The 22,055-nt window shown below is 45.0% G+C and overlaps 1 protein-coding gene across 3 annotated transcripts in view; it reads right to left on the bottom strand.

The window, feature by feature from the left end:
• SMARCC1 (SWI/SNF related, matrix associated, actin dependent regulator of chromatin subfamily c member 1) overlaps positions 1 to 22,055 on the bottom strand; it is a 557,827-nt gene that overhangs the window by 238,051 nt on the left and 297,721 nt on the right. For all 3 annotated transcript variants that reach the window (XM_029588188.1, XM_029588187.1, XM_029588189.1), the window contains 2 exons: positions 14,625 to 14,738; positions 502 to 655 (listed from right to left, as the gene is read on the bottom strand). In XM_029588188.1, coding sequence (XP_029444048.1) covers positions 502 to 655; positions 14,625 to 14,738 — 268 coding nt within the window. The remainder of the gene's footprint in view (positions 1 to 501; positions 656 to 14,624; positions 14,739 to 22,055) is intronic.

The raw sequence follows: 22,055 nt of genomic DNA, 5'->3' as shown, positions 1-22,055 counted from the left end.
TTTTTTTTTAATGTGCCCTTTCCCCCCCCCCCCCCAAAAAAAAAAAAAAAGAAGAAAAGCCACACAAAATTTCATGGGTTTTCCTGTCTTTTCGGTGACACCCCCCCCCCCCGAACCGCAACAAAATAGGAAATATTGTCTATATTTCCTATTTCGTCGCAAACGAATGCACATCCCTACTGCACATAAAGATACAGCGAGGTTTTAATGTATTAATAAGAACATAACAAGTGCCATGATGGGTTAGATCAAGGTCCATCAAGCCCAGGATTCTGTTTCCAACAGTGGCCAGTCTTGGTCACAAATGCCTGTCAGATCCCCAATAGTTGATTTATTTCTTGTATCTCACTCAGCTGTAGAACAAGAACAATTGAGTGCATGATAAAATGCAAGTGATCAAAAATAGCAATAACAGGAAACACAACAGCCTATGAGTCATCACATAATGAGAAAAGGAATATATTAATATGTAAGGAGCATGGCATATATATAAGATTTTACCTGAGGGGTTCGGAGATGAAGTGGTGCAAGTCCCGATGGGGTATCCGCAAGCACATTGAAATGAGGAGTAGGTGGAGGGCCCATGGCCATGGGACGAGATTCAGCATCCACTTGGTAATTAACAAGACCCCACTGCTCCAGGAAGGCATGCACCCTAGGGAATATTACAACAGCTCAATACAGAAGGAAAGGAAGAGAAATCTACAATCAAGTGCTCAAGGAATAAAATAGGCAAAAACTTCTCAATACAGCTCTCACACATTAGCTCTTATTACATCAATTTATTAAACATAGAATTTTCAACCATTACAGGCTTCTTCCAAATCAACACCAACACAATGAAGTAATTGCATTTTTCAGGAATATATTATCTATGTAGGCCTGAAAACCCAATGACACCACATCTAATTTAATGAAACTCAACCGTGAACTAGAGGAAATGTGAAACTACTGCATCCAATTTAAAGAATGGATATAAAAATGAGTTTCAGAGAGGAGTGATCTGGCCAAGACCAGACCGAGCCATGTGGGTGCTCCGAGCAGGCAGAGTGGTGCCCCAAGTGTGATGATGTCCCAAGTGGGATGCTCCTCCCAGCCTTGGCATCTGAGGGACAGACCAGTCTGGTATCCCTCTTCCTCAGCAACAGCTACTACTGGTCCATCTGCGCTGGGCCAGCAAGCGGTAGTTACCAATGCCAAGGGGTGGTCCCAATTGGCTCAACCCCATCCCACCTGAGCCACAGCCCCCCACAGAAGACAGACAAACCCGGAGTCCTGCTGGTTCTGCAGTAGCGGTAGCTGAGAGCAGGGAATGCGCAGGTGGATGCATGGAGCCTGGGTAGCAGCAGTTGTTCCTGCAGCCCTTGGTGAAGAGCCAAAACTGCAAGTCCCCAGCACACTCCCATACGCAGGCACCCAAGATAGCTACTTGGCTGGCTCATTCCTTAATCCAGCCCTGGATCTGGCTATAAATCCCTAGATGCCATGTTTTGCACATTGGTGATCATTTAGGCAATGGATTTACAACTGTACTTGCAGTTTGTCAGAACTGTAAATCAAGGGGGGGGGGGAGGGGGCATGTCAGGATGGAAGGATCTGGGGGAAACTGTATCCTGATGATGTAAGAGGTCAAACAGGTAGACAAGTTGACAGCAAAAGCAAGAAGGATGTTTGAATGCATAGGAAGAGGACTAAATAGCAGGAAAAAATTGGTTCTTACCTGCTAAATGTTGCTCCTGGAATACCAGAGATCAGTCCAGACTCTTGGGTTTTGCTTCCCTGCCAGCAGATGGAGACAGAGAAAAAAGAAGCTTTACTGACACTATTATACGTTATCTAGTGTGCCACCTTCAGTCCCTCAGAATGACCTGTATCCAAGCCAAGATGAGAAAACCATAACTAAGACCGCAAACCACCCTCAACAAGCAGGAGGAAGGCAAAGCCTTAAAATTGGAACCCCGTTCCAGTTACAACTTAGATCATCACTGAATCCCACAAGCCCTGCATCATATACATATTGCCAACAGAAGCGGACTTTCTTAATCCGGTGGGGGGCTCTGGACTGATCTGTGGTATTCCAGGAACGAAAATTAGCAGGTACGAACCAAACTTTCCTTTCATCCTGTTCAAACCCCAGATCAGTCAGACTCCTGGGATGCACCTAAGCTCTCCTAAACAGGGTGGGAACTTGATAATCCCGCTCATAAAATACTCTCACCAAAGCCCAACAATAATGTCTGCCAAAGGTTTTTAACATCTTCCAAATAGCCGCCCAACAAATTTCTTGTGGAGTCACTTGACAACACTCAGCCCAGGTCGTCACCTGAGATCGGGTCAAGCGAGCCCAGATCCTCTGGAACTGGGTGACCCTTACAAATCTAAGCCGATGCAGTTGCTTCCTTCAGAGAATGCGCAATCGTAGCCTTGGATGCCTTGAACCCTTTCCTAGGTCCATTCCAAAGCACAAAGAGGTGATCCAACCTCCAGAAACTATTAGTAACCTTGAGATCAACAATGCCCGCCGTACATCAAACATCCAAAATTCCTTCACGTGAGGTACGGACCAATCCAAATTTGGAAAGGCAAGAAGCAGATGGTAGAAAAGCGGGTACTGTGCGCAATGAAACCCCAGACTCCATAATCTGTAGAAAAGGTTCCCTACAAGACCACTCCTGAAGTTCCTCAATTCTTCTGGCTGAACAAATCACCAAACACACCACCTTCAGGATTAAATCTTTGTCTTTATGCTGGGTAGAAACACGAGGTGAGAAGTCTTGGAACACCAGTATTTTTTTTTGATCATATTGAAATTATCTTGGGGAGGGAGATAAGCTGGTTGGGTATGTTCTATGGTTGATTACCTTGTATTGATACAGTATTCCACAATAAAGATATGCTGGAAAAAAAAATCTTTAATAATCACCCTTTTCATTGATTAAAAAAGAGCCCCTCAAAACCAAATTAAGATTCCAAGAGGGACATATCTTACACACCAGGAGGGGTTGCAAATGCTTTGCTCCCAAAGAAAACCAATCACATTCAGGTGCGAGGCCAGGGATGTTCCTTGCACCTTGCCCCTAAGATAGCCTAAAGCCACCACCTGCACCCAAAAGAATTAAAATTCAGTCCTTAAACCAATCCCTTCCATAAAAAAGTCAAAATACGGTAAGCTAAAAACTGAGTAAGCACCCTTCCCAGTTTGGTACACAAACCCTCGAAAACCCTCCAAATCCTTACGTAGGCCAAGGATGTGGACGGTCTTCTGGCATGCAGTAAAGTGGTGACACCTTCGGAATAACCCTTTCACCTCAAGGGTGGGGGTGGGGTGGAAAGAGGTATTGGATTCAGGCAACAACCAACACGGGCCCTGACTTTTACAGTCTGGGGTACTGATACACAGACATAAGGGAAAAAGCACATGACTGCTTCTACAGCCAAGGCCATAAAGAAGCACCTCAGCACCACTGTCTGATTTTTTCAAGAAGGCTCATCACACAGTAAGAGAGAAACATGAGAGTAATCTGCACAGCACGGCAGATACTACCGTAAGAAGCTTGCTGGGCAGACTGGATGGACCATTTTAGTCCTTTTCTGCTATTATTACTATGTTACTATGGGATATGCTTCCTCTGAAAAGCCAAGCTGTGAAACAGAAGTAAGCCACCTGATTTGAAAATACTGGACCCTGATGAAGCAGCCTCACAAAGTGACTGAACCATAACAGCCTGTCCACTGCCATGTTGACTAGGTCTGTTTATCATGGTTGACTTGGCCACTCTAGAGCCACCAGAATTACCTCACCTGGATGTTTCTCTATCTATCGTAGCACCTTGCCCACCAGTGGCCATGGAGGAAACACAAAAGAATTCCCAGAGGCTACCCTAAAACCAGAGTATCAATTCCTTCTGCCCAGTGATCTCGCCTGCAACTGTAAAAATGAGATGCCGTGACACCATTAAATCAATGTGGGGCGTTCTCCATCTAATCTGAATGAGACACATTGCTTCCTCCTGCCCAAGTGATGTCTCCCAAAATATTGTGAAAGATGAAAGGGACTTCATTGGGACTATATGCCCTGCCAGGGATTAGACAGCGGTAGCCATGGTGGGAGCTGTAATGGTAAAATCGGACAGACAAGCAGTGTTTGGGCCTGGACCTCTAGGAGTGCTTCCATGTGCAGTGAGTAGAGGTGGGGATAAGTGGGGGCTCTTCCATAGCAGCTCAATTTTTGGTTTCTGGAGAAGCATAAACTAAAAGTTTTGTGTTATTTTTTGTAAGGTTTTGGGTGGACCCTTGGACACTGTGGCAGCTGACCATGCCCACAGGAGGAAGTCCTGTGAGGGGCCACAGGCAGGCTCAGTTTTGGGACACACAACACTAAGTTATATCTTTTATTAGACAGATTTCAGAAGCCACCAGAGGTGGCAGTAGTGAGTAGAGATGAAGCCCGGCTGGGCTAGGGTTCCTCAGGATACTGGAACAGCGATTCCCTCTATGGCTGTGCTGTAGTGGAAAAAAACGGAGATAGTGAGTACAGTGGAGCATACACAGAGTTCTGGTATAGAGCCTCATTGGTAAAGTTACTCACAGAGCAGTTTCTCCAGGAAGGTGACACAGAAGCTGGAATAGAGGCAGGCCCTCGAGGAGCGAGTACCTGGTTCCAGGGAACAGCTCTGAGGAAATAAAGTTGGTAACTCACTGATGATGTAGGCAGTGGTTTCTTCTAAGCAGAAGAGATAAGTGCAGGCAGCGAGTCAGGGAACATGGGCCCTAGAGGAGTGAGTACCGGTTCCTGATAGCGACCTGAAAGAAATGAGAGAGGCCCCCGAGGAGAGGGTACCCCGTTAGGATAAAGTCCAAAAGTTGGAGAGGCAGAGTAGCTAGGTACGGAGAGCGAATCCCATCTGTAAGGAGATCCCGACCTTGCTAACTTGATTAGCTAGCAAAAAGTGTAGGCTTTTTTTTATCTGGGATGCGTGATGTCGTCACAGGGAGACACCCCTGAGGTTCGCGCCAAAAAGAGAATAAGAAGCAGGGCCGTGCGGAGCGCGCACCCTATGGTACCTGGACAACATGGCGGGATGCAGTGCCCAAGCCGGACCAGGGACGCTGGAGAAGACGGCAGGCAGACGCCGTGGCAGCCAGACGTCCATCAACCACGGGAGGAGTCGCAAAAAAGGTAAGGTGGGCGGAGTGGAGATGTCGGGCAGCGACAGTCGTAACATTTTGGCTTGAGGTCCCCAGCTGCAATAGAGCAGGTTTCAGTAAAGAGTATTTTGGTGATGCCCCAAACTACTACTTTGGAAGATGCCTGGAAAATGATACAGAATTTGGAGCAATTATTATGAGGTCAGATTAACTGATTCTTTTAAAGAATGAATGCCAAGTAGTATTTCAAGAAAGCAAGTTTGCTTACCTGTAAACAGGGTTCTCCGCAAGGAGGATGACATAGCCGTAATGCATGGGTGACATCATCCAATGGTGTCAACAGACCCAGCTCTTAGAGCTCAATAAAATACTGAACATATGTGGAAGCTCCTGCATGTACAACACTGCTTCGTAAGCTCCTTGGTTTCTTTCAGAGTTTAAGCTTTAATGAGGTAGCTGACAATGCAAGGAGGTAGGCAGGCTAATTTATCCTGTTTTCTACAGAGAAAACAGTTTATACATAAGCAAACTTGCTTTATGCTTCAACAACCAGGCATGAATTAGCCATAAAGCATGAGGAATCCTAAGCTGAGAGCTGCATTGCAATGCAATTACTTAGGCAACCTGGCCTCACCAGATGGAAAATAACTACAGGGTATACAGGCTGCATAGAACTGCTAGTTCAAAATTACTGTCTCCCCTCAGGACATATTGTCCAGACAGTAGCGAGACAAGAGTGTACAAACAGATGACCAAGTAGCAGCTTTGCAAATGTCTTCAGTGTGCTATAAAGTCTATTAGCCAAAAAGACAGTTTGTTTGGAAATGCCCTTCCCAATCTATTGGGATCCAAAGAAATGAAGAGCAGAGAAGCTTAATGGTAAGGTTGAGTCATCTTTAGGTAAGATGCTAGGGCTCTCACACAGTCCAAGGAGTGAAGAGCCTGTTTTCCTCTGTGCACATGTGGTCTTAGAAAGAATGTTGGCAGGACAAAGCCTGGCTGTTATAGAACGCAGATACCATTTTTGGCATGAACTTGGAATGAGTTCATAAAACCACTGCGTTATGAAAAAACTAATAAGATATGCTGAGTATAAGATCAGAGCCTGTAATTCGCTCACTCTTTGTGCAGTGGTCACAGCCACAAGAAACATTTTCCAGATTTGAAATTTCAAGTCCACTGATTCAAGAAGTCAAAAAGAGGTTTCACGAGTTGAGCTAGGACTATACTGAGGTCTCACGGCACTGGAGGTTTTACTGACCAGAGGCTTGGAATGCCAGAAACCTTACAGTGGAGAGAAATCAGAGCTCCCTCCATCTGCGGGCGATACGCCACAATAGTGCTAAAATGAACCTTCACTGAAGAAGTACCAAGGCCTGAGGATGAGAGGCAGAATAGATACTGAAGTCCTGAGGAAAAAAAACAGCTGACTGGAAAACCTTTGCCATTTGAAACCGTCCGATCTCCTGGTTGAAGATTTTCTGTTGGGGGATCAGAAAATCATCCACTTCCTTGAGAATGAGCAAGGAGACTACTGTGCATTCAACATCCATGTCATGAAGGACAATGTTGGCAAGTTCAGTTGGCAGAGCCTGTGACATTCCCAATGGAGCCAGAGACTAAACTGAAAGACAGACAAGATAGGGATACGCACCTGCTGTGACCAGGCTGGTTTTATGAGAATCATTCTCACTTTGTCCTAAAGAATCTTCTGGACAGTCCTAACAATTATAGGAATCGGTGGATATATACAAAGCAGACAAATGCTCTACTCTAGCACAAAAACATCAGGAACTGAGCTGTAGTTGCTTGAATGCACAGAGTAGAACTTCTTGACATTTCTGTTGTCTTCTGAGGCAAACAGGTTAATCACTGGACTTCCCAAGCTACTGAACAAGTTGTCCATGATTTTTTGATCTAAGGATCACTCGTGCATTTGTAACACACAGCTTAAGTGGTCCATCAATGTATTCTGAATTCCCAGAAGATAGACTGCCTGGAGATAAGAAGTCTGATGTCCTGCCCATGACCAGATCCAGCTGGCCTCTAGGCAGATAGCATAACCCCCTGTATCTATTTGAATCGAGATTCTCTTTCCTGAAAGGGGATAAGGGAAAATCCTCAAAGCAAAGTGATTTGAACATGACTTTCCACTGAGGACCACAATCTTTGCATGTATGCCATACCAGTGTGCACACCCCGATCTTAGTGGAGGCCTCTGCTGACAGAGTCACTCTATGCAGAAGAACATATTGCGACAGATCCACCTTTAGAACTTCCAGATTCATCCATCAGTGAAGGGATGCCCTCATCCCAAGGGTCATTGAGATTTAGTGGGATAATGGCTGATAGAACTGATTCCATTTGCTTTGGAGGTCCCACTGAAGGCCCCACAAAGGCAAACTAGTCAGAGGAACCACATGCACCTCTGCAGCCTTGTGTGTCTAAGAAGGACCAGGACTAAACTTGCTGTTTTTCAGGAAAGATCTTATTAGGCCTGTCAGTAATGCGGCTCTTTTGACAGGGAGAAATGCTTTTTCCTGAAGATAGTATACTCATGCTTCTAGGAATTGAATTCTTTGAGATGGAACCAGTTTGACTTGGTAAAGTTGACTTGGAAGGCCCAGGACTGGAAGAGCTGTATGGAATGAGGGACTCCAGAACCCCTGAGATAGACCCATCAGCAATCAATCATTCAGGTATGGAAATATGCCAGCCTTAGGCTGTTATCTGCTGCTAAATCTCTGGCTGACACTTTTCCCTCGGTCAACTTTGAGTGGACAAGCTGCTGCTGCTGCTGCTAAAGAGTGGGAGGGGCTCAATGATTCTACAAAAAGCAGAAGGGAAATTTTTGGACGAATGGATACTAGTAGGAGAAAAACTGGCATTGGGTGGGAACCGCTTGATCTCCCGCCTCAGCTGATAACTAACGTGAACTGATGCTCCTTAATTAGAGCCATAGTCTCTTGAACTTTGTTGCCAAATAAGTTGTCCCCTGCACAGGGCACATCTGTAAAGATGATCATGCACATTCTCTCGAAAGCCACTTGCTCACAATGTCATGAGCTTTTGGGTTCCTATAGAAATGTCAAAGTCTTGGTTGCAGTATCAAAAACTTCATAAATAGAACAGATGAGATGCTTTTCACATTCTGCCTGTTCTAGGTCTGACCATTCTGACAATGGTTTTAGCTTTTACATCATTCATATATATAATGAATCAAATAGAGCGGATAAGTCACAATTTGGGCAATCAGCATGGAACCCTGGAAGACCTTTTCTCTAAACACATCCAATGATTTTGGATCCCTCCCATGCTTTAATGCTGACTCCACCTCCACAGAGTGGTACAGCAATTGGACCATGTCAAACCCCATGGTAGCCTGAACTCTATACTTCAGGACCCATTTCCAGGCTACCAAAAGGCATATCATTAGCATCTGCCACATCATCATCTGAAGGATCTGGAGGAGTCTGCTGGAGGTTGCAGGAACTTAACGAGCTTGATGGCATCCTTACTTTGGCAGCTTATCTAAACATTTGGAGTAGCCAAAGATCCTCCAGAGGAGAGGTATGCAGAGGCACGTCTGGCAAGGGATCTGGGATATGCAGCCCTTGATTTCTGCTGTAGTATAATCCATGGAAGGTTAAATACCAGATGAGACCAATAATTGCAAGAACTGTAAGGGAAAGGAATTTGAACAAAATGTTTAAGAGGACATTAAAGCATTAAAAATAACTGGGTGGGTAAGGCCTATGTAAAGCATCAGATGGCCAGGGTAAGATCAAGTGTCAAGTACTGTAGGGAAAGGAGATTTGGAAAGATAACAGCCAGAGCAGTGAAGCGGCAGTGAAGGTGCAGAGCAATACAGAAAGTAGCTGAAAACCCCCCAAGGTGTACCTTGAGGGCTGAGGCAGGAGGAAGAATGGTATCAATAGCCCAAGATACCAGGAGGGGCAAAAGAGTACCAGGAGTGGTATGAAAAGGCCAAGAGTGGTCCAGCAAACATGCAAAATAAAGGATGGCCAGGACAAGAGCAAGAGTCTGCAAATACCATAAAGGAAGGGAATTTGAAAAGAACCTTGAAGAAAGTCAGAGTAGACATGGCTACTTAGTTGATTCTACCAGTAGCATATTCTTCTGTCAAAGATTAAGCCATACACATTTTAAGTACATAGGGTCAGTATAGTTAAACTGCAAATGGATTATTAAATCAGTTATGGCTCCATCTATTATTTGGATAACTGTTGTAATTGTAGAGCTAATACATGTCAAGTGCTGACCCCCAAGTTATGGTGCAGGGAATTGCAATCAGGACAAAGGCATCAAAACCCCCAAGACAGAGTGCTGTCAATCGTAAACAGCACATACACATAAAAAGGTCTACACAGCAAGACAGAAAACCAGAAAAGAGGTGGGGTGGGAAGAGAAATTCTCCCCCTCCATTTTTATTTTGGGGACAAAAAAACCCAGTATAACAAAGAAGTAGAGTAGAAGAACTAGGCTGGGATCCAAACAGCAAACACCATAGAGGCATTAAAACTCCCAAGGTGGCACATAAAGGAGCATGGCAGATAGGCATATTTGCAACAAGATCCCTATAGGTGGGTATAGCTGGTGCATAGCAGGTAGGTATAGTGGCAGCAAGACCCCTAAAGTAGTACCATCAGAAGCATAGCAGACAGGCATACTAGCAGCAAAACAGTCAAAAGTGCTACACAGAGGACATGACAGGTAGAGATATTGGTTGCAAGACTCCAACGGTGGTATATCTGGGGCATGGCAGTTAGGCAGAGTGGCAGCAAGACCTCCAAGGTGCTTTCCATCTTCACATTCACATGGAAATTCTGGAAAGCACAGCAAAGACAGAAGGATGTTCAGAAACACCAATTTTTTTCATCAAGTCAGGTGGCAGCCTGGAATGATGAGAGCTCACAATATCTCCTTCCATTGAGAAGATGCATTTTCTGAGCATGCTGGTTGGTGGGTAGGAAAGGATGTGTTAAGCCACCTTGGCTAGGTCTGGCCAGAGTGATAACTTTTGGCCCAATATGCCAGCATATCTGTATTCATGCCCTTGAAGGAGTTCAGCAGAAATTTCTGTGACATGCTATCTAAAAATTCTACTTTGCTGGGGTGAGCCAAGGGTCTCTTGCCAGCTGCTTTAACTATGGCCTGTGTCAGACGAGACTGTTCTGTGCTGGTAATGTGGGTTTGTCATATTAAGGTAGAGGAGGAAGTGTTAGCTGACAGGGTACTGCTCGTGCCTGCACTAATTTTTGGGGTGGCCACTCTTTCATGAACTAAATCTCTACCATGCCTCTGGTGCTCCTGTTCATCTGTTCACATACCCTGCCTACCAGTATTTCATTCATGTGTGTTAGACGCTGGGATGGAGGGCAAGACGCCCTTTCACCCGTGAATCACCAAGTATGACAAGTATATATGTATTTTTTGTGTCAGAGGTTTCAGTATCATTTGCAGCTGCAAGAAGTCCACAAATTGTAACACCTGTACTTTCAATTCCTCTTGCTCACGGAAACCATGTACCTTTTCCTCCAGAATGTTTACTACAGGGGTGACCAGGCACAGGATGGCACTTCTGGAAGTCAGATACTTGTGATATCTTTGAAAGGCTTCAGGATTTCTATCAGCTGCCTCTTCACTGTCCAATCATGATGTCCCAAGGGACGATCAACACCTATTTCTGTTTCCAGAGACAGATCATTAAGGGGTGTCTGCTGCTCCACTAACCTCTGCAGCATCATATAGGTGGAATAGGTACCAACATCTTGAATCACGTACTTATGAGACATCCAAAATTCTTCCTAGTCTCAGAGAAACTGCCCCCTTTCAAGTTTTGATGGAAATGCCCTATTTTCCTGCACCTCTCTATCAGATCCTTCAGGAATAGACTCCCATGGTCCTTTGCCCTAGGACACCCCTCACTACCAGGTGCAGCAAGTGTGCACAGCAACAGATGCCCTAAAAGTTCCCATCTTCCATTGCCCTTAACCTGGAGGGCACTTTGTAATTTGGGGTTAACACATACAACTCAAACTCATGTTTCTCCACTACCTGTATGGTGGGGGGAGGGGGGACCATCCAAGGCAATCATTTTCCCAATGCTCCTCGTTACTACTTTCAATCCTGCCTGCCTCTTGCCCTGCGACAGTGATGCAGACTGCCATCCCATTTCCTATATGGTGGGTTGCTACTGCGGATGCATGACAGAGGGCTGCTGGCTTGCCATCTGACTGCTGGAAGGGACTGTGTGATCAGCTTTGGGAAAAAAGTCTTCCCCTTTTCAATCCCTTTCCTCTGGCTTTTATTTAGAGAGTCAGGTGTCTCCAGTCTAGTACTGCCATCATCCCTTAATGCCAGAGTGGGTGCTGCTTCTACAGGTGATGGTACATACCAACATTTGTTAGAAACAGCACTTGCTTCCCTTGACTAATAGTTTTACTTCAGTGAATAGAGTAAGCAATACACTTTAAAGAGCCTCCAGATCAGGAAGTCTTCTGTAATCTCTCTACTTCCTTGAGGGCTGATGCTGGCACTGCAGAGGTTGAAGGTGGACGCTGAGGAAAAAATGCCAAAGACATCACTCATGCTCTCTGCCTGTATTGCCCACTCTTCCTGGGGGTTGCTCTCAATAGTATATTTCTAAATATGTAGCAGTGGGATCTGCACTGGAACAAAAGGGAAACTGCAAAATATAAGGTGGTTAAATATAATTTAAAAAATGTTTCCACCTATCACCACACTGGAGGTTAAAATGCTACTGACTAAACCTCCCAAATTTACTTCAGCTACTAGCTCTTCAATTTCTGATTTGGTGAATCCCAAACAAGATTCTTCCTCAGAATCAGTTGTTGAAAATATTGCATTCATTGCCTCAGAAGCAGTAACCAATGTAAAGGAGCATGCTGCTGATTTTGGCTGTTGCACATCTGCTGCCCCAGTTTATGCCCCTGCCCTGCTACTGCTGGCCTTGGATCACTCTCCTGCCTTTAACGCTGGCAGTCATGACTAGAACATTGGGCCGGCCAACCCAATTCCGCCCCCCCCCCCCCCCCCCCCAAAGCCACACCAGATGAGTGAAGTCAAGACACAAACAGGATGAACACAGGCAATATAAATGGATGTAAAGGCCCCAGCTTTATTAACAAAAATCACAATAATTAACCCGTACCTGAGCCGTGGTAATGAACACCTGGGCTATGCTCACAATCCTGCTGCCTGCCATGAAACCAAACAAGCCAATAATTTTTGCATCTGGCCCTCCATCTTGTTTCAAGCTAAGGGGCCTCACTTCCAAGATGTAACGATGATCCACCATTTTTGTTGTAAAAGCATTCTCCTGCCAGCTGATGGCTGACCTAGTACTGTGCTGAAACGCTAGCACCACCTTATCTCAAGATCACTGACTCGGATACCCGCCCTCATTAAGACAACATGATCAGTCAATACAAATTACAACTTCCCCAGTTAACATTGCTTATTATCTGAAAGAAAACAGAATATATACAAAGACTGGCAGAAGCCATCTTATACTGACCATTTGCCTACAGAAGCAAATGAGGTAAAATTACCCTTACATCCCAATTAAAACATACCAGAAGCCTTGCACCCATTTGTCTTTCACCCATAAGGATGGTTATGAAAAATGTCAAGCATAGATATATAATGATCTACCCCCACTTGTCTGAGTCCCTACACATACACCCTTCACACAATTATATATACAGCCACATATGCGCACAGCACTCATAATTGGTCAATGTACTGACCTAACTGTTTAACACATATCCAGCCATTTTAAAGTTTATTCATTTGTTTACCCAATAGGTAAACACTTAACAAAAAGGGGATGGGAAGGTGGGAGTGATAGAGCAGAAAAGATGAATTGCAGCTCTGGGGAACTGAATTTATGGTGGTCTGTCATCACAGGACTGCAACTTGCATCCCCCTTCCACTGACATCATCCGCAGTTCTCCCGGATAACATCATCGGCACACTAACTCACAGCATGCAACAGCAAATGATGTCGATGAAGACCGATGCAAAGGCCCCTTATATGCTACTGTGGCGTGGGAGGAAGAAGGAGAAAGCCATGACTTGGCGCCAGGTAACTGGTGGGTTCTGGGCCATTCAGCTCAGGCCCGACATTTCCATCTGCTCCAAAACAAGAGGGAGAGGAACAGGTGATGGTGGCATATGCTCTCCAAATTTCAATTGTTCCTGCCACTCTTCACCCCAAAAAATTGTCTTTTCAGTTTAGGGCTGTACTTTCCTTGTTTTTTTCTTTTAAAATCGCTGCTATTGGGCTGGGCTGACTCTGCAGCAAATCCTCTACCCCTGCCAAAGCTTCCATTCCCTCCTCTGCCTTTTGCTCTCAGTTGCATGATGGAATTTGAAGTGACTATTGGGGGTTTGGATATCACACAATAATTTTATACTATAACACCACTCACAATACCACTCTACTGTGGGCAAAAATGACACATGTATAGTGATTGTGTGCGCTGATTAACTCCTTTTCCACACACAAAATCTGTTAGAAAGTTAAACAGAACTTACAAGGCTGGCAGTCTGGCAAGACTTTGAATTTTCACTTATCAGTGTGCTAACCTCACTGCACTGCACTAGACACTCAAAGAAAAGCACTGCTTCAGTCTCCATACTCCTACCATCATCCCCCAGTGAACAGAGAAAGCTCAGTGTCACTGCCTCTGTCGTTCTATCACAGTCAGTGATACCACTGCAGCAGAGAATATCAGAAACAGTCCTTTACCAATGCCAAAAACAACGTTTTAAAATCTTTTTTTCAAACTCTGAGCTGCTCAAACAGATCCTTCTCTATCAAATAAGAGAGAAAAAATAGCTTATTGCACATGCTTAGGCCTTTCAGCAAGAGGACAGTGTCACTTGATCCAGATGGCAGCTATAAATCGGGTAAAAAGATGCTTCATCACAATTTGTCCTCTGACTGGTCTCCCTGACAGTTTGTCCTGTCTCAGATGCCAGGTAGCTGTGATGTCACAGATGCAAGAGCTGGTCACTAAATTACCTGCACCTGTTTGCTCACAGCACAGCCATAGACTTGAATGGGAAACAAACAAATGTGATGAAAATTTTTGTTCAAATTCATGGGACCTCTTCATTTGTTTCAGGGGGTCCATGAATGAAATTAAAATACGAGTCAGTCCATTTTTCCCCATTTGTTAGGAACAAATGTATAACCCTGGTACACATACAACCTTCTCAACAGATAAATATAAATGTAGCACCAACTGCAAAGACTAAATAGCCCCTATTTCACTGCTAGACCTTTGCATGCATCCTAATGTTACTGAGCTGTTAAAGCTGGATATGTATAATCAAAATTAGTTGTGTTTTATGTTAGTCTGTCAGCGATTTGCTACTTAATTTTTAAAAATATTATGCAAAACAGATTGCTTTTTATCACCTACCTCATTACCGCACAAACGTCTCCAGTTAGATTTCTCCTGCATGCTGTGCTGGTTAAGTATTCCTGAGGATTCAGTCGGTACGTATCAATAATGAAATTACGGTAAGCTAGGTATCTGAAAAGAGAAAGAAAATACTTATACTCCTCCAGAAATCAGAGTTGTGGAACATTTATTTATTTATTTGTGTGTACCGATATTCCTGAAAAATCATACCGGTTCACATGGAAATAAAATTCATAAAAACAACAGCAATCATAAAAGAAAATCTTAATCAATGTCATGTACAAAATAAAATACATAACTTAATAAAAATGCAGTAAATAAAACAAAGAAATGAAATAAAACATGTATATATCTTGAAAGATGTAGAACAATTATTACACTGAAACACATCTAACTAGACTTAAAATCCTTTACAATGTCCCTGTGTCATGAGTTCTTTTCACACAAATTATCTTTAAAGAGCAAAACTATGCTGAGACAGCTCTGCTGATCAAAGAATGTACTTACCGTATTTGCCGGCGTATGGGACGCGGTGGCGTATAAGACGCACCCCCTTTTGTCTACACAATTTTAAGGAAAAAATAATTTTCTAACTTGGCCGGTGCAAGCCCCTTTTGACCAGCACCAGCCAAGTTAGAAAATTATTTTTTCCTTAAAATTGTGTAGACAAGCAAAATTCCCTGTCTTGTGCATCATTCTCCGGTGCTGGGCAAAAGGGGCTTGCCGAAGCAAGCCCCCTTTACACCGGCCAATCGGACAGCACGCCCTCGCTCCCCGACACCACCGCGTCACTCCCCCACCAGACGCTGTTAGTATAATCAGTAATATTGTACAGCTGAATAATCACGTCGCATGGGCGATTACCCTGTGCTGGTGCTAGGGCTCTATGAGCATGATCAATTTTAATAGGCCGCTTAGAAAAATAAGTAACCGTATTGTTCCTCACCACATCACTTCCCCCCCATTGGACGCTGTTAATTTTGATTACCAGCGCATAGGACGCACTCCATATTTTCCCCCTATTTTGAGGGGGAAAAACTGCATCCTATAAGCCCGCAAATACAGTATATTTGTTAGAATCTGGGGTACATGATAAAAGTCACACAAAACGCTGGTGCAGGATCAATGTTAAATCACCATTTAGTGGTGTACTTTAATAGATTCCAAAATCACAAAGTGAGAATGTTTATATCGGCAACTCCATAGCTTCAAAATCAACCATGTAAAAGAGGTCCCCTCTTTTACATGGGACCTCTTTTACATGGTTGATTTTGAAGCTATGGAGTTGCCGATATAAACATTCTCACTTTGTGATTTTGGAATCTATTAAAGTACACCACTAAATGGTGATTTAACATTGATCCTGCACCAGCGTTTTGTGTGACTTACCTATGTGTATGGTTGCTGCTTCTTCTGCATCTGTACATGATAAAAGCCCAGGATTACTAATTTACTGGTTGATTTTAAAAGCTCTACATGCGCCAAACCCGGGACATACATACGTGATTTGGCCTTATGCGCACTGCGTGGATTTTCAAACCCACACGTGGGTATGCACGTAAAAATCTCTCACCAAAAGGGGTGGGGTGTGGGCATGGTCTGAGTGGGGCACGGGCGGGCCAGAACTACACCATGAAGTCTGCACGTGTTTTATACTCAAGCATGCACCGGAGTCTCCTACCTTATAACTTTACTTCTGCTATAGACGGCATGTAAGTCGTGTAACAAAAAAAAAACTAGGCTAGTCAGTGGGGTTTTAAGGCTTGGGGCTAACAGGGTAAAAGGGAGGCAAGTTACCTAGGGGGTTTAGGAAGTCCTCTCTTCACTGGGCCGAACTAGAAACGAACTGGGGAAAGCAGAATTGCTTACCTGTAACAGGTGTTCTCACAAGAAAGCAGGATATTAGTCCTCACATATGAGTGACATCATCAGGATGGAGCCCAATCACGGAACACTTTTGTCAAAGCATATGCCTGATTCGACTTCACTAACACTATCCCGTCTGGTTCAACACACCATGTGTCCCACTACACTACATAATAATCCCAGAAACAAATTCAATCTCCTCCTGCCTAAGACAGACTTCGTGTTACATGACCGATCCTAATCGCTAGAATGTTAGATTTCAATATGCTAGATTTCAGTAAGTTAAAATGTTGTTTCTCATAATGTGCTATGCAATTTAATTTAATTTATTTAATTTTCTCCCAGTTCTCACTGCCTTGTTCTATGTAAGACATTCGTGTTATGTCATCCCAAAGTTAAATGTAAACCGAAGTGATTGATAACATTGTTACCAGAACCTCGGTATATAAAAAATGCTAAATAAATAAATAAAGTTTCTAGAACTTTGACTGGCACCTACTGGGCATGCCCAGCATGGCACTAACCCTGCATCCAATGTATAGTAAGAAGTACGTGCAAAAAAATAAAATAAATTGCAAGTGAACCCAATTCCGCAGGGTGGCAGGTGGGTTTCGTGAGGACTAACATCCTGCTGTCCTGTGAGAACACCTGTTACAGGTAAGCAAATCTGCTTTCTCACAGGACAAGCAGGATGGTAGTCCTCACATATGGGTGAGTAGCGAGCTGAGGATGCCCAAGCAATGCACCAAAAGCACCTAAAGACATGCAACAGGCACAAAAACAGGGGTGGATTTGGGTAGGAGGGCATCCTGAAAACCCAGAACGGGTCGCTGGTAGGATGTTGGGTAGTTAAGCTGAGAATGAGTTGCGTAGAACAGACTGGCCAAAGACTGAATCTTGCCGGCCAGCCTTATCTAAGCAATAATGGGCTCCGAAGGTTTGGAGAGCGCTCCAGGTCGCAGCCTTACAAATATCAACAAGTAGCACCGAACGAAGGTGTGCCACAGAGGTTGCCAAGGCCCTAACAGAATGTGCTTTCACACGGTCTTGTAGCGGAATGCCTGATTGCTGGTAGCAAAAGGAGATACAGTCCGCCAACCAGGAAGAAAGGGTCTGTTTTCCCACTGGATTTCCCAATTTGATGTTATCGAAAGAGACAAATAATTGAGTGGACTTTCTGTGGGCTGACGTGCGCTCCAGATAAAAGGCTAGGGCATGTTTGCAGTCCAGGGAATGTAGAGCTTTTTATCCTGGGTTTGAATGGGGCCTTGGGAATAAAGTAGGTAAGATGATGGATTCATTAAGATGAAATTCCAACACTACCTTTGGTAAAAACTTAGGGTGTGTACGGAGAACCACTCTGTCATACAGAGTGTAAGGTGGGTAAGGTGACTAATGCCTATAATTCACTAACTCTACGAGCAGATGTTATAGCGAGAAGAAAAATTACTTTCCAGGTGAGATAGCGGAGATCACAGGAGTGCAGAGGCACAAACAGAGGTTTCATGAGCTGCCCTAAGACCACGTTAAGGTCCCAAGCAGGAGCTGGAGGGCGCAATGGAGGTTTCAGGTGGAGCAACCCACTCATGAATTGTGTGACTAAGGGCTGTATCGAAATAGAGACATTTCCTACTCCGTTGTGGAAAGCGGCTACTGCACTGACATGCACTCTTATAGAGGAAGTCGTCAGACCTGATTCTGACAGATGCCAGAGATAGTCCAGAAACTTCACAGTGGAACAAGTGAAGGGGTCTATGGACATGGACGTGCACCAGACCGTAACCATTTTCCACTTGGAACGATAAGAGCGTCTCGTGGAAGGCTTTCGTGAAGCTACCAGGAATTGGGACACTGACTCTGAAAGGTTAAGGGGGTTGAAGTATTAACCTTTCAACATCCAGGCTGTCAGCGACAGGGCCTGGAGGTTGGGGTGGTGTAGGCACCCTTCATTCTGAGTTATCAGGAGTGGATCCTTCCATAGAGCGATGTGCCAGTGAACCGATAGATCCTTGAGGATTGGGAACCAGACTTGGCGTGGCCAGTGAGGGGCTATCAGGATCATTAAGCCCTTGTCCCTTCATAACTTCATGAGAGTCTTTGATATGAGTGAAAGTGGAGGGTACGCATAGAGGAGACCGCTGGACTACAAGAGGGTGAAAGCGTCCCTCTGCTGTGAGTGGCGGCTACGAATGAGCGAGAAGTTTTCTACTTTGTGGTTGTGGAAGGACGCAAAGAGGTCTATGTGTGGATACCCCCAACGTTGGAAGATTGTGTCCGCTACCATTGGGTTGAGAGACCATTCGTGCGGATGGAAGGTCTGGCTCAATCTGTCTACCAGAACATTGTCCACGCCCGCCAAGTAGGTCGCTCTGAGGTACATCAAGTGGGAAAGAGCCCACGCCCATATCTGTGCAGCTTCCTGACACAGAAGGTAGGAGCCCGTTCCCCTTTGCTCAGCCTGAGCTTGTTGATGTACCACATCGCTACCTGGTTGTTGGTTTGAATCAGGATTGTCTTGTTTGAGAGGCGATCCTGAAAGACTCTGAGGGCGTATCTGATCGCTCGAAGTTCCAAGAAATTTATCTGATGTTTGGCTTCCCTTGGAGACCAGGGACCCTGAGTCTGTAGGTCGTTGACATGAGCACCCCAACCTAGATTGGAAGCGTCTATCGTTAGGACAATTTGAGGCTCTGGAACCTGAAAGGGTAGGCCTTGAAGGAGGTTGGAGAGCTGAACCCACCAGGCTAGTGATAGGCGGAGCTGCTTGGTAACGTGGACAATGCTGGACATTGGCTAGTAAGCCTGAGTCCACTGGGACTTTAGAGTCCACTGCATGTCTCATGGTGAGGCGTGTCATTGGAGTGACATGTACAGCGGACGCCATGTGATCCAGCAAAATGAGAAAATGATGAGCTATCGAAGAACACAGATTCTGGAGGCATTGTGCGAGGGATAAGAGAGTACAAGCTTGATCATGAGGGAGGAACGCTTTTGCCTGCATGGTGTCCAGGTTGGCTCCTATGAAGGATAGGGCTTGAGATGGAACTAGGCTGGACTTGGGGTAGTTGATTAGAAACCCGAGAGGCAGCAACGTACGGATTGTTAGACGTAAGGAGGCTAATGCATCCCTCTGAGTCAGAGCCCTTATCAGCCAATCATCGAGATAAGGGTAGACATGAACACCCCGACATCTCAGGTAGGCCGCAACTACTAGGAGGCAGTTGGTGAAGACTCGAGGAGTGTATGATAGGCCGAACAGCAGTACCCGGTACTGAAAATGCCAGGGGCCGACCAGGAAACAAAGGAATTTGCGACGGGACGGAGTGATCGAGATGAGTGTATACGCGTCTTGTAGATCAAGAGAGCAAAGCCAATCTCCTCTTTGTAGAAAAGGCAGTAGAGAACCCAAGGTCACCATCCTGAACTTCTCCCTCTGAAGATATCTGTTTATGGCACGCAGGTCCAGTATTGGACGAATGCCGCCTGACTTTTTTGGGATGAGGAAATACCTGGAATAGAACCCCTGCCCCTGCTGAGAGAGGGGCACTGGTTCTATTGCCTGGGATTTCAGGAGGGTTGATACCTCCTCTTCCAGGGCCCAGTTGAGGGGCTGGCTGGGTCTTCTGAGGTTGGGTTTGCCTGGGCTGACCCTTCTGGTAAGGCCTGAAAGGACGACCTCCAGCGGCAGGAGGATAATATCTCCATGGCTTGAAAGACGGTTGCTTAGAGTCCCTTCAGAATGTCCTCTTAGAAGTGGACGGGAAATCAGAAGGTACTGAGGAAAGCTGGCGCGGTGTTTCATGGTGGTCTTTTAGCTGTGCCACTGTTTCCTGGATTTTGTCCCTGAAGAGATTATCTCCAGCGCAGGGTAGGTCTGCTAACCGGTCCTGCACCTCTGGTCTTAGGTCTGAGGACTTCAGCTAGGCCCACCTTCTTGCACTAATCCCCGCTGTGGACACTCTGGAGGCAGTGTCAAAAATATCATAGGCAGCGTGGACCTCATGCTTGCCAGCATCTAGGCCTTTCTGAGCCATAGCATTGAGTGGATCCTGGAATTGTTCTGGTAAAGATTCTGAGAAATCTTGGATCTTCTTGAAAAAGTCCCTGTTCCTGTTATAACAGGAACTACAAGGTCAGAATAAATAATCCCTCCCAATCAGCTCCTCTCACGGAGTTCCGCAAGGATCATCACTTTCACCCACTCTTTAACATATCTCCTAACCCTTTGCCAGCTGCTCGCAAATCTTAAAGTAACACATTTCATTTACGCTGACGATGTACAGATACTGATACCTATAACAGTACCCATCGCCAAGACTCTGAATTTCTGGAACAGCTGCCTTCAATCCATCAACCTGCTCCTCTCCAGCCTCAATCTAGTCCTCAACACCTCCAAAACCGAACTACTCCCCATCTCTCCCAACGACCATATCCCCTCCCCCCAACAACCTCAATTCACCATCTTTGACCCAAGTCAGAGATCTTGGATCTATTTTAGACAACCGTCTGAACTGCAAAAAATTCATCAATAACACCACAAAAGATTGTTTCTTTAAACTACATACTCTGAAAAGGCTCAGACCTCTCCTTCACTTTCAAGATTTCCGCTCAGTTCTTCAAGCCATCCTATTCTCAAAAATTGACTACTGTAATTCTTTACTTCTGGGCCTCCCCGCCTTCACCACTAAACCTTTGCAGATGCTTCAGAATGCCACCGCAAGGATCCTAACCAACTCCAATAGAAGTGACCACATCACACCCATCCTCAAGAACCTGCACCAGCTAAAAATTCCACTACAATTCCACTCCTCCATGAGACCCATCAGAACGGCCTACAAAGAGACCCTACACGTCCCCCCCCCCCCAAAGCCACACGTCACCCATCCTTTCGGAAACGCACATTCTCTACTGCTGGACCTTCTCAGTGGAACGCATTACCTACGGAGCTACGCCAAGAACAATGCCTGATCACCTTTAGGAAAAAATTGAAGACTTGGCTTTTCAAACAAGCCTTCCCCTAATCTACAAAACCGCTATCTCTATGCGTCTTCCCTCGCCCTTCATCTCCTTTGTGCTCAATATGCCATTCCACCTCCACCTCTGTTTATTAGTCATCTTCCCTTCCCTCTCTCTATACCCCTCCTCAGCCCCCTTATACCTCCCGCCTCCCCCCAGACCCTACCTGCCTCACGATTATAGTTAAGTACCCGAGTTAAGTTATGTTTATTTATTAGTTTCTATGTCTAATTTCTTTGCTTCTTGGAATTTTCCGTTACTAAGTTATCCTGTATTTATTTCCCTGTTTTATGTAACTTTCCTATAACTCGCTGTTTACCCTGTGTTCGATGTAAACCGGTGTGATAGGACTATTATGTCCTGAACATCGGTATAGCAAAAAGAAGTAAATAAATAAATACTGGGTCATGTATAACTGGTAGGAAGCAATGCGAGAAATGAGCATTGAGCCATGGAAGACACGCCTGCCAAAAGCATCCAGGGACCTCTGTTCCTTCCCTGAGGGTATGGAGGAATGAGGTTTAGAACATAGTGCTTTCTTCTGGG

This window comes from Rhinatrema bivittatum, chromosome 2 (genome assembly GCF_901001135.1).
Source record: "Rhinatrema bivittatum chromosome 2, aRhiBiv1.1, whole genome shotgun sequence".
NCBI classification, from domain to species: Eukaryota; Metazoa; Chordata; class Amphibia; order Gymnophiona; family Rhinatrematidae; genus Rhinatrema; species Rhinatrema bivittatum.
The sequence above is the reverse complement of the archived record's forward strand: the minus strand, read 5'-3'. Positions and strand labels throughout refer to the sequence as shown.